Source organism: Podarcis raffonei, chromosome 6 (genome assembly GCF_027172205.1).
Source record: "Podarcis raffonei isolate rPodRaf1 chromosome 6, rPodRaf1.pri, whole genome shotgun sequence".
In the NCBI taxonomy this organism is placed as follows: domain Eukaryota; kingdom Metazoa; phylum Chordata; class Lepidosauria; order Squamata; family Lacertidae; genus Podarcis; species Podarcis raffonei.
The window spans coordinates 66,017,133-66,032,793 of NC_070607.1; the positions used below are offsets into that span (position 1 = coordinate 66,017,133).

Here is a 15,661-nt window from a genome sequence, read left to right on the forward strand (position 1 = left end):
GCCGTGTTAATAAAATTAAGTGAAGTTTTCAATTTTGTGCACAGGTTCACATGCCACCAACTTTGAAAACTCCTGGATCTTCTGTTAAGGTTGCAGCTTTAAGAAAGATGCGAGATGCTGGATGGACTGCAATCTCCAAAGTGGATAGAAAGAAAAAAATGAAAGAAGCTGGAAAACTTTTTGCATAAATGAAACTTAGTGTAATGTTGAACTAATTGTTTAGTTTATCATATTTGAATACTCTGCCTTCATTACATTTTTGTTCCAGTAACTTTTTTTTAAAAAAGATAGGGTGTCCTGAGTCTGTTAAAAGGGCAGGAAGTGTTGGAATAATTTAAATATTATAAGCTTCCCCAAGAACTTATGTTCTGATCTATCTCCTGTAGGTACAGGTGCATGTGTGGAAAAGAATCAATGTAGGGCTCAGTAGAGTCCTCTTTCTTCCCATCCCTCCCTTGCTGGATCTAGAGTACTTTTGCACAGGGCCATCAGGAGAAAAGGTTATCTGGATGCATACATGGTAGGCTTGATCAGGGTTGTAAGTAATGACCAATGCATAGCATTCTATGATCAGCTAAGGACCAGCAGGGCACCGAAGAATGAAATAGTTATCCACTAAGTCCTCTGCCAATCCTCTCCTGCATGCTCATTTGCATGTATATGTTAACATAAACAGATTAGAAATGTAAGGTTAGTGAAAGAACGAATCAGAAAAGGCTCTTGTTATTTAATTAAGCACAATACTACCAATGAAATTGAAAGTCATTCGTTGTCACTGAATAGCAGATAACTGTATTCCACTGCTGGAAGTGTTCCTTGTTTTCAAATAAATATACTTTATTAATTTTATTTTCTTATTTTTATTGAGCTGGATAGAAGTTCAAATATTTATTGAAGCCACTTTAAAAGAGTTCCTGTGCTCCAACAATTATATGCCTCCTGGTGGTATTTGAAATGTTCCCTCATAAGTTGAAGAAAAGTCCACTTCTTTTTCACCAGGCCAAAACTCCAGTCTGTATTGTCCAGGTTGAGCACTAAATGGTAACTGATCAATCTGAAGCTCATCATCGTCATACACTGTCATGTTGGAATTAGAAATTCTTGGTGCATCATATAAGCCTCCTGATATTACAAGTGTGTCATCTGGAGTAGCATATCTGTCCACTGTAAACAGTTTTTAAAAAATAAATATTACTGGGAATCCAAGCTTTTTCTGATCAATCCAAATCTGAATCAATCCAAAAAGCTAAAGACTTAAAATCTTCCTTGTGCAATGATACAATTTAAGTAGCATTCATAGAAAATTGCCAGTATCCAGTTCAGATGTACAACATACCCAGTGAGGATAGAAATATGTTGGCATGGATTCAAAGTTTGAAATGGATTCAAACATGTGAATGTTCTAGTTCTTCCTTTCAGAGTTTGAAATGGATTCAAACATGTGAATGTTCTAGTTCAGAGTTTGAAATGGATTCAAACATGTGAATGTTCTAGTTCTTCCTTTCAGAGGCAGCCCCTTACACTGGTCAAAAGGGTCATTTGCCTTTTGCAGTAGCACCTCAAGAGGCTCAGGGGGCTTTGATATGAGCACAAATAAGTTTTTTGCATCTGTGCACCCAGTACTCTGTGCCACAGGCCCTTGGTTATAAACATTATTCCTTTACATATTTCAAAAAAACAGAAATATTTTTTAAAGCTAAACATTGATACTCAAAAGCTTTCTCATACATTTATGTCTCCTTTTCTCTCATGCATGCATTTAGGCTGTATCCTTTCCCTGCAGGAAACTGTCACATTGTCTGGTAAACCCAATGTTTCCTGCTGCTGAAACTCCACTTCCATTTCAGACTCTACACTCTACACAACAAACAGCTAATTTTACCACTAGACTGAGAAACAGCAGTAGTACCTCTTGGAGCTGTTTTAAATTGTTACCATTTGCTGTGCCATTCCATTACTTAGCATGTAGTGGTTGGTAAGTGACTAAGGGAAGACAGCTACTATGAATGGATATAAAAAGCTGAGTATTGCCCCTTCCCATAATTACTCATTAGTCTTGTACATGATATTGGTATTTGATTTAAAATATACTAACCTGTTTCAAAAGAGGCATCATAAAGTGGATGATGGGAAAATTGGTCTCTTCGTTTTCGATATTTATTGAAAATATATATAATGAATCCGAGAATTGTCAGTGCGAGAACAATGGCAAAAAATATGGTTAGGATGGTATCTGAATTGCTCAAACCAGCTCCTTCTGCTGCAATGAAATAATACAGAAAGCCTACTAATACTTAGTTTAAAAAGCTCAGTAAAACTTAGACCTACCTGCCGGCGGACTGTCTCGCCAGAGTCGTGCATGCTCTAGTTATCTCCCGCTTGGACTACTGCAATGTGCTCTTCGTGGGGCTGCCTTTGAAGAGATCTGCATTGGTTCCCAGTACATTTCTGAGCACAATTAAATGTGTTGGTTCTGACCTTTAAAGCCCTAAATGGCCTCGGTCCTGTATACCTGAAGGACCCCTGTATACCTGAAGGACTCCACCCCCATTGTTCAGCTCGGACACTGAGATTCAGCACTGAGGGCCTTCTGGCGGTTCCCTCATTGTGAGAAGAGGTTACAGGGAACCAGACAGAGGGCCTTCTAGGTAGTGGCGCCCACCCTCTGGAATGCCCTACCGTCAGATGTCAAGGAAATAAGCAACTACAGTATCCTATTTTTAAAAGACACCTGAAGGCAGCCCTGTTTATGGAAGTTTTTAATATTTAATACTGTATTGTTTTTAATACTCGATTGGGAGCTACCAAGAGTGGCTGGGGAAACTCAGCCAGATGGGCGGGATATAAATAAATTATTATTATTATTATTATTATTATTATTAGTTTGAAATAGCTTAGTGTGCTGCTGATTGCAAATCAGTGTGGATGTTTATTCAGACATTTGTCCAGTCAATGATAATGGGACTTCTAGATAAGTATATTTAGGGTCTTGGGGGTCACTACTAAAATAGTCTAGTTATTGCTACAGATGCTTTCATCATGTGTCATTTTCAATATCAAACAATTTAAGAGTGACTCTTCGAATGTGCATACAAAGGAAGGTAAACATTGTTCCAATATGTCCTTGTAGTCTGATGGGATACCTTTTCCTAAGAACAAACATGCTATTTGGAAGCAATAGGGGAAAAGCTAGTTGTGGGAAGGGTGATTTGGAGCAGATAAACAGGAGGCACTCCTCCTCCTGCCACTTCTCTATTAACATAGCTTTTCACTATAAAACAACATCACAGCATCAGGTCTCAGTTTACATGTGTTTGCCTGTAACTTTATATTTTGTCCATCAGACCTACCTGGAAACTGAATTGCTGAAACTGAAAGGTAGCCCTTGCTGGTGATAGGTGGTGCAGTACTAGAAGGCTGGACTGTCGGTTTTAATGTGGTAGCTGAAGTTGTGACATTGAAATCTTCAACTGTGGCTTGATGTGTAGAATTAGTAGAGAATGACTCTGTTGGAAATGTCATCTCAGTTTTGGCTTCAGCAGTCATAGCTGATGTTTCTGTATGAGGAGAATGAGTGCTTTGTAGAAGCGTAGGAAAGTTGGTAATATTCACTGTTGTTGCGAATGTACTCAAGCTGGCACTTCCATTCTGCAGTATAGTGATGTTGCCTGCTTCTGTACTGGAAACGGTCAGCCTTTCAGTCCTAGATGTGGTATTCATTGCTGGGATGTAGTTTGTAGTCTGAAGTGAAACTGTCTTCAGTATGATGGAGACTACAAGGCAAACATATGTTCTTTTGTCCATCATAGCTTTCTGTTTTTTCCTTGTCAATTATGTTAGCCTTTTCTCCTGTGGAAACATATTTAAAACAACAATAACAGAGTTATGGGTATAAATTAAAATTGCTTCAGCTAGGTTCTCTGCAAAAGCATTTAGAGGTGTAAAAGAGCAGAAGGCATTAAACTTTATCTTCTCAATTAATAGTTCTTTCATATAAGGCATACACCTCTCTGGTCTGAGAGAGACACTGAGAGAGACAAGTAGGGTTAGAAACACACATCCCCTGTAATTACCAATTGATTCTGCCCCTTGAGAGATAAGAGACAAACATGGATGCTCTGAGTAGAGCCAGCAGAAGCCTTTATCACCAAACCAAGTATTTCAATGCTTCATTGTCAATTCTGTGGCTTATTGAAGGCATGTACCTCAGCAGAAATACATAAATGGAGTCTTAGCATGTCACAACTGTGATAGCATGTTTTCCTTGGACTTGGGTTAACTTTGATATATGCTAGATTTAGCCCTGAGCAATTAATTTACTGAGTCTTAGATTCCTATCAGTAACATGTGAAAGGTAGTGTCAGACCTCACAGGGCAAATAGGATGAAGATGATTGATGCAGTTTGTAATCATGAGCTGTGAATGTGGAACAATAATAATTGGCCTTTGGCATACTGAAAACTTGTAACCTTTGCCTCGGTTGGGGCTTATCAACACTCTACTCTGCTAAGGTATGAATACCCTGTGTTAATGTGAAGGGCTTAACAGTTTTCATAGCACTACCAGAACCAGATATTCAAAAGAACTACGCTGGTAAGTTATAAGATAAGATAACATTCTTTATTTTGGTCCAAAGACCCACAGAAGAATTTTCAAGAGCAAAATAAAACAGAAATACAGGGAAAGGATTCCAAGGCGGCCAATATGTTTTATCCAGAGCATGTAAGTTTCTATTTCTTATTACTTCTAAGAGGAATTTAGCCACGGTCAGGGTAGTATTGTTTGACATATCTCCAAGGAGGTACTTAAAGGTAGAAGGCTTCAGATTTTCCAGTTAAGTTTACCAATAAGGGTTTAATTAATTGATCTCTGGCTTGTTTGAACTGCTGACATTGTAGTAGGATATTCTTCATAGAGTCAAAACCCTGAGAACATAAGGAGAGCCTATTCTGATAGGGTATGCCAGACAGTCTGCCATTTAGTACTTCTGATGGAAATACATTTAGTCTGGCTTTGGTGAATAATCGACAATAGAGACAGACAGATTCATGAAATACAATGGTAACTGAAAATCATGGCCATAGTGGATTCCATATGCAAATAATATTTGGTTAACAGGTTGTTAACTTGTAGTTGACCTTTATCTTTGAATCTACTGCTGAATCAGGAGACAAGGAAACATTTATTCTCCATCTCCTGTTTGCTGGAAAGAACAGGACTTGAATTATGAATCTAAAGATATGGATCAGGGCCAGCCCAAGACATTTCGGCACCTAAGGTGGACCCCAAAATGGCTCTCTCCTCCTCCCCCCCAGGAAAGAAAAGGTGAGGAAAGATATACATCAGGAACGGGGGTGGGGATGGGGGGAGAGATCAACATTGGGACCCGCTGCTTCAGTGGATTCTGCCGCCTGAGGCACAGGCCAAGTCAAAGGCTGGAATAGAGAGGGACAACAGAAGGCACGTCTGCCTACTCCTCCAGTTCATCAGCATAATTCAAGTTTAGAAGGCAATTCCAAGCTCGCAACCTGGCAAACTGACAAGAAGCTGCAGCAAGTAGATTTTTTATTTACATTATTTACGTGCTGCTCTACACTTTCTCTTGTCCCATGCCTAGAAAGCTCGGGCCCAAGGGGTTTTCCACTTCTCCTGTGCTTTCTAGGCACGGGTCTGAGTGGTTTTCTGTTTGTCCCACAGCTTTTTCTAGGAAAACCTGCTCTCTACTGCTGAATCACAAATCCATGGAAGACTCGATTGGCATTTGCTCTGATTCATCAGTACGGAGTGGGTTTTCCTGGGGGAAAGTGGTGAGACAAGCAGAAGTGTAGACAAACCCATACTTATCTAACTCCTGCTTCTCAGACAGGCCCAGAATCCCCCCAAAGCACTCTTCTTCAGCTTGAGATCTGTGATTCATCCAAAGCAATACACTCCCCTAACACACACACACACACACACACACACACACACAATCCAAATCTCTTGAAACTCACCAAAGATGATGACGGCAGCAACGGCCCGAGTAACAGATACTTAGCCTTAGCGTGTTTCTGTTTGTTTAATTACTTGGGATATGTTCACTGCAGGGCTGGGCAAAGCCCATAGAGATCTCTATGGTAACGGAAAACTATAAAAGAATTCTAAGGTTAGTCATGCAGAACAATTATTGGCTGGGCTGGCCTGGCCTGGCCTGGCCTGTCATTTGAATATAGCTGAGAAACTTAACAAGAAATGATATGTATGTACCATAAGATTGCGTTTCAGCACAACATGAATTGACAGGTGTATCAACAAAACAGTTTCTACAACTATCCCCATGGAATGATCTTTCCCAATTCTTAAAAGGAAGACTTTAACAATTTCCTTCTCAAGAATAAGAAGAGTATTAAAGCCACTGTGCTTTTGATCATAGCCCTGCTTATTTTTCAGAAACAAGAGAGATAGTCACATGATAGTTGCATCATAGAGACATTCCAAATCAGAACAAAGTTGGATACATGATCTGCATAGAAAGAGGGCTACAAACAAGAAGGTGAAAAGAATTCAGTGCAAATAACTAGCACATGGGTGGCTAATGGGTGGCACTCCAGAGCCTGTTGAACTGCAATTCCCCTCAGTCCCAGCCAGTAGTGAGAGATGATGTGAGTTGTACTCCAACCACATCTGGAGAGCCACCCATTAACAGAGGCTGTTTTAGGGGACACAGACACCCTTCTGGAATTTCTCACCAGTTTGTTTTCTGATGAGTACAGAAATAGTTTAGGAAAGATGTAGTAATTAACCAACGATGTACTGTAGTCTGGTTTACCTTGGGCTGCAGAGATATGACAAGAACGTTCTAGGTGACCCTTCCCAGATTTGCCACAGCAGAAACAGAAGACTAATTCATGAGGAAGCAGAAGCAAAGTCTTGAAAAATGAATCTTGTTTGACAAACCAAGCTGCTCTTATGTTTGCTGGTTATTTTCCTCAGACTAGAAACTAAGCCAATCTTTCACATATGAAGAAAAGTAACAACCATACTTATAGTTCTGAAGTCACTGCCACAAGTCCAATGCCGCACCATTAATATTTTCTTGTACTCATCCTTCAGAAACCAGCCACATCTGCTCCAAGATTCTGGGAACAATACTTTACCTTACATATAAGCAGGAAGTAAATGTACTCAAATTGCTGACCAATTAGGCCTGTGAAAACAGTTTAATGATTCATACTGCAAGTGAATGATTAACCTGTGACTAGTGCTGGCAAGGATTAAATCATCCATCTTTTTCATACAAAAGGTCACAGAAAAACAATAACTCAGTCTCAAACCCAAAAGCAAAACACGGATAACAGCAGTCCAGTTCTAGGACACCTCACTTACCATGTGTTGATCTTCTACTCCAGTCTAAGACATGCTTAAGTTTTGGCTCTTCATTGGATGCATTCAGATGCTAATGGCAAGAGTGTACTTTTCCAGGAGTGGATATTGGTCCATGGTGATAACAGAAGTGAATGCTCCTACATCAGCATACCACATATGGAAGTGTCAATCTAGAATCAAAACCTACCAACATCTGGCAAATCCCTGTTCTAGTTCAGGAACAAATTCTCCCTAATTGGACATTCAAAATATTGTGTATAATCTGTATGCTCACTTCAGAAGCACAAACTGCTGTTGCTTCCTCGCTGCCCATTTTTCCTCCCCAACCCATGCTATGCTTATTCTGATGCGTTCCTAGAATCTTAGAATTGTAGAGCTGGGAGCGATCCTGAGGATCATCTAGTTCAGGCATGTCCAACCAGTCTATTGTGGGGTGTCCCTGGTCGATCCTGGTCGATCGTGTGATCCTGGCAAAAAATAAAGAAATCACTGCCAGTTTTTTTATAGTGGGAGTAGATCGCAGTCTCTTGGGAGTTGGACATGCCTGTCTAGTCCAACTCCCTGAAATGCAGGAATAGGTATTTAGATTTATTTTATTCTACCTATTTAGATTTAGTTTATAATTTTATAATAAAAAGCACAATAACCGAAGAACACTATTTGTACTTTGAAACTTTGTAAGCCATTGCAGCTTCTACACTTTGAAAACAGGAGACAACATTTATCTGTTCCTACTTGGGCAATATAATGTGGCAGCTAATGCTGGAGATGGGGGTGATTGCAATTATTGATGAGAGCTCATTATGAATGCACAGTAAGGACACTTGAAGAGACCCTAGATTCAGTTTTGTGACAACTTAGGGACTATCCAGATGTGGGGGTTTTTAACTGTACACTCCTGATGATTTGTGCTCAAGGTGGTTTCTGGCTGCTTCTATGCAATCCCAATTTCAATAGTGTTTGTGCCTTCAAAAGTTTCAGGGCAGACATACTGTTTCATTTCCCATTGTGACTTCCTTCTGAAATCCTAACTTTTCATCCCACAAATCTTCCAGGCTTTGTTTTGTTTCGTTGTCCCTCCGTTGTGTGCTGTAGCAGAATAATTAGGTCTGCATCCCTTAACAATCTTTTCAGAATACTGGCACATTTTTACAACAAATGTGACATCATCGTCTTGCCTGCTTTTAAATAGTCATCTTTTGCATTTTCTGTAGCGTTGCTTATCATAGAGGCACATCCAGTGCCCTGATATTTGGGTTCCTGGGATTACTCATCTGACGGCAACACGGCAGCGGTATCTTCTGTTTCATGAAAGTGCAACTCGTTGATGTCAGTGAGAAGGATGTTTTGCTTAGGAGAAAGGTTAGAGATGAATGATTAATACTTAAACTGGCTGTCATTGGATGGAGATCCTAGAGTTTAAGCGGCACATGGACAAGTCATGTAACCAGCTGGGAAGCAAGTGTGCCTTAGATAAATCAGAAATGGAGCTGGACTACCACGGTATAGTAGATTCTGAAGAGGTCTCTTAATGAGGGGAATTGTGGAAAGATCTGGTACATGACAGAGGAGTGTATTCAGAAAAAGGCATAACTACAACCTAGTGCAAGGGACTTTTACTATATGGAGTCTCTTGCCTCATTGTCTTGGAGTGAGAATTTGTCTCCTAGATGAAACCTCAGAATCTTCAGCTGAGGAGCTGTGAAGCTGGTCTGGTATTTAAGACACCTAAATACATTATTTATTCTAACATAAATAATAAATAATAATATTTTTATATTAAAATATTTACATGATGGCCTGCACAAACCCTGCCAGCCGTTTCACAAATTTTATTAGACCAAATATGCATTTGCTCAAGCATAGGATAGGCACATTTCAAGCATCAACCTCACCCCATGATGATATCTGTTTTCTCTTTAGCTAAACACATCTGATAGATGCCCAAGAGGAGATTCCACACCCCAGTTCACACCCCTTCCCTACCTAGGCAATGCAATAATGGCCCAAAACATCTACCTCTGAAGTTTGCCTGCTTACAAGCCCTGCCCTGCCTACATCCTCTCCCCATTGGTCAGACTCCCTCATCCACTCCCTTTCCACCAAAGATATAAACAAAGGCTCTTAAAAATAAAAAAATGAGATTTTGTCTTTATTGGAACAACTTAAAGAGCTATGCATATTCCTGGCATGTTAAGTGGACCTTGATCTGATGTAGGGCAAACTAGACACTGAGTATGTCTAGAGCCAATGTAGTGTAGTGGTTAGAGTGTTGGACTAGGGTCTGGCAGAGCAGGGTTCAAATCCCTACCCGGCCAAGAAGCTCACTGTGGGTCTATTGGGCCAGCCACTATCTCTCAGTCTAACCTGCCTCAAAGGTTGTTGTGAGAATTGAGGGGGGCAGAGAGAGAGAATCTTGGAGAAAAAGGTGATGTTGCTGTGCTACAACTCCCATCATCTTTGACTACCGGCCATGCTAACTGAAGCCGATAGGAGTTGGAGTCCAACAACTTTTAGAAGGTTCATCTACTGGCTTTAAAAGTACATTTTACCTACTTCTAAGTATTGCTGCTTTTTCTGTTCCATACTAGTCACTTCTTCCTTCCTTTCTTGGAATAAATTTTGCTGGGTGCAATAAAAATGTTTTAAATAAATAAAATAATGTCCCACCAGTGTTTCAAAGCTGAACAAAAGAAGAAATAGAACCCTCTCATGTAAACCCATGGTGATGATTGCTGCACTCAATCCAATGCACCATTATCTTGCTAAAATTAATAGGACCATTGTACTGATGCTGTACTTACATTTAGATCTGGCAATGTTCCAAAGATATCATATGTGAAGACTCCCCTGGATTCTCAGACGGAGCACCTGACAGTCATTCTCTGAATGTACCCCTGCTTAGTTCCTCACTCTCGCACAATTTATTTCCTGCAGAAATCCAGGGTCCACCCATCTGCTGAGGGCCCCCATTTCTGAATTAGGGCCACCTGGGAAAGATTATATAACAATGAGATAATAACAAACTCATGTCCATGTGGCTTTGGCCAGCAGGAAACAACGGAGCATGCCCTTCTTTATTGCCAATATTATATAGACATTTGAACTAGGTTTATCCAACCCATCTTATATAAGTTTCCTGGGCATTCAGAACAACACAACATCTCCCTATTACTACATGACGAGACCCCAGAAGTTACATATTCATTCACCAGATTTTGCGCTGCCATGATAGATATTCAACGGAGAATGGTCTATGCTACAATTCAATCCTGAAGGCCCATATTCTGCACTTCTGAAGCCCACCCCATATAGCTGTGTTAACCGATCTTTTAATTTTTCTTATAAATTTTTACTCACCCATTATCTATGCCTATTCTATGTATATGTTTGGTTCTTGCTCTTATTTATTTAATAATTATTCGCTTAGATTCATACTGTTATGCTATTTATTTAGATGTTTTGCTTATGCTGGTCTATGACCATAATAAAGTACTTGACTCATCATAGCATAGGTTTAAGAGATTTATTATAGAAAGTCAAATTAATTATTGTTGCTTTTGGACACTTAAGCCCCTTTTGCCATGATGTAGATCTATTTTTAGAGACCTTGAGAAGAGAGGAGAAACAAAAATGTCCCACAGACTGAATAATGAAAATGACTTCTGGCTTTCCGGTCAAATAAACCAGTCACCAGCCCTATGCAGCCAGTCGCATGATCCACACTTTCCATTTCTAGGCACAGTCCTGAACTACAGGGATGCATTCAGCTGAGGCCACATACATGCTATACCTTTTTAAAAAAGGTAAAGGTAAAGGATCCCTGGACGGTTGAGTCAAAGGCAACTATTGGGGTTGCGGTGCTCATCTCGCTTTCAGGCCGAGGGACCCGGTGTTTGTCCACAGACAGCTTTCTGGGTCATGTGGCCAGAATAGAACACCGTGGCGGAAACCAGAGCACATGGAAACAGTTGGCAGGAGCTGGGATAGAGCAACAGGATCTCACCTCTGACCTTCTAATTGGCAAGCCAAGAGGCTCAGTGGTTTACACCACAGCGCCACCCATGTCCTATGTCCCATGTCCCCACCTTTACCTATACCTTTAAGGCACATTCAAAGCACATTCTTTCTCTCAAATAATTCTGGCCTCTGTAGTTTGTTAAGGGTTGCTGAGAATTTCACATATAGACTTCTAGGTTCTTCCATCACCATTCAAATCTATCCTAAGACCCCCTGATCTGCAAACTGGGCTTGCTTCTCTTCCATGGCAGTTCTTTCCCGGCAATTGCCAATGTCAACAAAGGCTTTCCTAAATCCATATATATGTATTTTCATGTTGTGGTAAGTGAAGAATGAATATTAAATTAATTAGCTGTGCCATCCAGCTGCTAGGCGGAGATGTTATAGTTCTCCATATCTCAATTACATTTCCTGAATGGACAAGTATGAATCTTCAGTAGATATTACAGAGATTAGAAGTAGCAATTAATGCAATTACATAAACAGGTAGATCAGCCAGGAATTAACCAGAGGAGTATAAAATGCACTCAGAGTTTGTGCTGGACTTATTGCGTCTGAAGCAGAATCAATGAAGAATCTGGTTCTTGTGTGAAGGAAAGAGCCGGCTGACGGTCTTTCCAGTTTGGCATCACTTCACGGCTGATAGGTGGGTGTCTGGCCAGTGTTCTATGTAAGTATGTGGGGAATTCAGGAATGACTGCATATTTGTAGATGTTGGCAACTTGTGCCCTACTGTCAGGGTGCCTCCAGAATCCACACTGTCACTATTCTGCAGGAGGGATTTAAGTGTATATCAGAAATTTAGACGTGTGCAATTAAATTGCTTGCTCACCCTAGGACAACAAATCTACCTTTTTAAAGACAGGCTGTTTGCAGTAAGGAAAGTCACAGGAAATGTACTGAAAAGCATGGCATGAATTAATGAGTTGCAGGAAGATGTATGGACACTGCACAAGCAAATCAGGATGGATGATCATTAAAGACCAGACATGGGCTTGTATCCATTATAGCACTAAGTAAATGTCCACACAATGCAAGGATTTCTGCTTGCACAATAGAATTCACCTTTCTCCTCCCTTGTGCCCCGCTAAATCTGTTCTGGCGGTTCTCCCAACTTTCCAAAGCAGATTTGGTGAGGCTGCAGAGTATGCACGCAGGGAGAAAACAGAGAAAAATCCTGTCGCACAAGCAGTTATCCTTGCACTGACAGGATGAGGAAAATTGATACTGCCCAGTGTCTAACCTCTGTGTAAGCTTTCTGCAAGCAAATTCGAATGAATGTTCAATGAATCTGGAGAAGCCCTCAGAAAAAGGACTTTTCCTAGGGAGCATTCTGTGGCATCAGCCAGAGGCTTGCCATTCTGTCATCGCTTTGTTCATTCAACCTGACACTCTTAGCAGGAGCTCTATTTTCCCAAGCGATACTATATTACTAGCTTATGGCTTACAAATCCTGAGCATTATGTTTGACCTCTTTTTACAGTATCATTAACTTTGGTTTTACTGGGGCTGTTCTTAGTTTGCACAGAGGTTTTAGACTGAGGCAACCATGTACTGAATTGTTATGTGTTTCTCTGCTCAGCCTAGAGAAAACCTTCCATTGCTTCTTTATTCCAACATTTAAGAATGCTTGCTACTGTATGATTGGCAGAACATAATCATTATTGTCCAAGTTATATATACATGCACCCTGAAGCTCAAGGGTACTTTTTAAGCATTGCTGATCCTTAGATATACAAGTGCATGGGAATGACAGGAGGAAGAGAAGGGCAAGGTAGCCTTGATGCAGAGATTCTGTGTGTCAGGACAATTGTCTTTCTTCAAGATACTCCTTGTCTTTGCAGATGTACATATTATAGTTTAACTAGGAATTTCCCACTTGGACCTGCCCTCCATCAGTCTAGCTAGGGCACAAATAGCTTACTAGTTATTCTTTATGTTTATGTACACAGAGAACCCATGTACCTGATTGCACAGGAAAAAGATCAGAGAGTTTGGCAACGGAGACTGGGAAAGTCCCTTATATTCTGTTAATAAGCTACTCCTGACTTCACAATGTCTGTGACTTTGCCTTGCTTTGTTTTTGCATGCAGCATGAATCCTGCCCCTTTCACCTCTCTCTTCCTAGTCTTTGCCCTGACTTTGGGGCAGAGCATGTCCCTTTGTGTCCCCGTTGAGTACATCATCCACGTGGAGAAGAGAGAATGTGCCTTCTGTCTGGCCATCAACACCACCATCTGTGAAGGATACTGCATGACACGGGTATGTTCTTACAACACACTATTGAGTCCCTTCTTGGTTGGTTAGGAAAAAAGAGAGAGTTTAATAAGTAGCTTAGGACCTATGGAGTAAATAGGAAAGGATTATTAGACAACAGGGAAGACGAATGAGGTGATATAACGGTTTGAGGCATTATACTGAATGTGGAGGTGAAATGGGAGACACTGGGGTAGTCGAGGCTTTGAATCAATGGACTTTTCAGAGACATGGAAGTGATCAAGGACAGTTATCTGTCGCAAACTATCATCTTGCTTCTACTATGACATTTTCTTAATTTTTGAGGAAATATTTTCCTTGAGCACATTCAATAATTTTTTTTTGCTTTTTTTATTCTCATGAAATTTGGGTTAGCCATGTGGATTATAGGGCACTAAAGGAAGTGGAGAATGTGACTTCACCCCACCAGCACACAGCAGGCCCTCACCCATTACATGATGCTGGTTTAGGGTTGGTGTTGTAGTAGCTCTTCCTCATGGTCTTCAGTAATGGAGTGCCAGGAGTGTGGGTAGAGAGAGGTGGAATCAATATGACATTCATAAATATCAACCAAAACAAAAGAACAGCGATGAAGGGCTGTAGGTGAGAAGAATGTGGCCAGGGGGGGGGGAATTGCAATTATTATGATGACCATCAATAACTGATGGGTGGGAACTAAGAGCAGTATGTATTGGCAACAAATTGGATCTGAAAAATTAAAGGTCATGGTGAAAGATTGCACTCAAAAGGGTACCTGAGCAACAGGTTGAAAAGCAGGGTTAGCAAAGTTCCAGCACTTTAATGAAGGTAAATGTTGAAAGAATGAGCAGATGTTCAGGAAGCAAATGGCCACTAGAAAAGTGGAGGGCCAATTCAGAAAGTGAAAAAACCAAAATAAAAAATAAAAAAGAAAGAAAGAAAAAACCAAAATATATAATTTCAGATTAACTATTAAAGTAATGGGACAAACCAAAAGAAGAGGGCCAAGAGGTCACAACCAATCTGTGCATATTTAGGAATTTGATCCTGCTCAGCAACCCTCCCCCATATAATCATGCCAAGGAACCACACAAGGAACCAAGCTTGTACCACAACTTCAACATTATGGTGGGACTATGCATATGTCATAGCTTGAAAACCCCTCACAAGGATGAAATGGCCTTTCTTGCTTCAGCAGCACGGTTACAAAAATGTGACCGTTGGGGAGGGATGAGATGGAGCGATTTCTATCTGAGCACAACATAAATTATGCGGGTAGGATTAAGCAAAAAGCAATAACCACTGGCATTCTCTTACAGGACAGCAATGGTAAGAAGCTGCTGCCCCAGAGCGCCCTGTCCCAGGAAGTGTGCACATACAAGGACATGGTGTACAAGACTGTGATGATCCCTGGCTGTCAACACCATGTCGTCTCCTACTATTCCTATCCTGTGGCCGTGAGCTGCAAGTGTGGGAAATGCAACACTGACTATAGCGACTGTGTGCATGAGGCAAGCAGCACTGATTATTGCACTATACCTCAGAAGCTACATAACCTATAAGGCCCCTTCTTTCTCTCTCTCTTGCACACAAAGACACACTATCCCTCCTGTCACATGGCAAGTTTTGGGCATCCAAGAATAAATAGAATGGTTAGCATATCCAACACTTGTTATGTAAAATTATTTAGACAATTTTTTTAAAAAAAACAATCAGCAGCTGTTTTCCATTTTATCTAGGACTCACAGACACAAAAATAATTTTCAGCAGTGTTACAAAGGCGCCTCTGACCGTGTGGTTGTACAGACACAAGGAATCCACATTTCTTTGTTGGATTCATTCTCCTTCCTGAGGAAAAGCAAAACAAGCCAGCCCCTTCCATTCATGCTTTGACAGAGGAGGGAAGTTGTACGTTCAGCCAGAATTGCTATGCTGTTCTCAGCACTGACAGCTACACCAATATTTCATTAGCTCCTGTGATTTGCTTGCCAGTCTTTGCCATTGCTGTGTCAAGTATTAGTAACCATGGAGATCAAGACCC

At 40.7% G+C, this 15,661-nt stretch overlaps 3 protein-coding genes across 7 annotated transcripts in view; 2 read left to right on the top strand and 1 right to left on the bottom strand.

Annotated features, from left to right (window-relative positions):
• The window catches only part of SYCP1 (synaptonemal complex protein 1), a 47,179-nt gene extending 46,330 nt beyond the window's left edge, over nucleotides 1–849 (top strand). The window contains exon 32 of the mRNA XM_053393583.1: nucleotides 45–849. Coding sequence (XP_053249558.1) covers nucleotides 45–188 — 144 coding nt within the window. The 3' untranslated portion in view covers nucleotides 189–849. The remainder of the gene's footprint in view (nucleotides 1–44) is intronic.
• LOC128416218 (uncharacterized) lies at nucleotides 284–7,133 on the bottom strand. 4 transcript variants are annotated; one of them, XM_053393592.1, is made up of 5 exons: nucleotides 7,023–7,133; nucleotides 5,994–6,127; nucleotides 3,351–3,849; nucleotides 2,096–2,260; nucleotides 284–1,164 (listed from the first exon to the last, which is right to left on the bottom strand). In XM_053393592.1, the coding sequence occupies exons 3-5, from the start codon at nucleotides 3,805–3,807 to the stop codon at nucleotides 929–931; spliced, it is 858 nt and encodes a 285-aa protein (XP_053249567.1). In that variant the 5' UTR covers nucleotides 3,808–3,849; nucleotides 5,994–6,127; nucleotides 7,023–7,133; the 3' UTR covers nucleotides 284–928. The 4 variants fall into 4 exon arrangements, with proteins under 4 accessions (XP_053249567.1, XP_053249566.1, XP_053249565.1 ...); XM_053393591.1 differs by having other exon boundaries at nucleotides 6,809–7,132; XM_053393590.1 differs by having other exon boundaries at nucleotides 5,994–7,132.
• On the top strand, nucleotides 4,252–15,281 carry TSHB (thyroid stimulating hormone subunit beta). 2 transcript variants are annotated; one of them, XM_053393594.1, is made up of 4 exons: nucleotides 4,252–4,722; nucleotides 8,580–8,727; nucleotides 13,479–13,647; nucleotides 14,940–15,281. In XM_053393594.1, the coding sequence occupies exons 2-4, from the start codon at nucleotides 8,693–8,695 to the stop codon at nucleotides 15,180–15,182; spliced, it is 447 nt and encodes a 148-aa protein (XP_053249569.1). In that variant the 5' UTR covers nucleotides 4,252–4,722; nucleotides 8,580–8,692; the 3' UTR covers nucleotides 15,183–15,281. The 2 variants fall into 2 exon arrangements, with proteins under 2 accessions (XP_053249569.1, XP_053249570.1); XM_053393595.1 differs by lacking the exons at nucleotides 4,252–4,722; nucleotides 8,580–8,727 and adding an exon at nucleotides 10,723–12,031.
• Nucleotides 15,282–15,661: the final 380 nt, after the last annotated feature.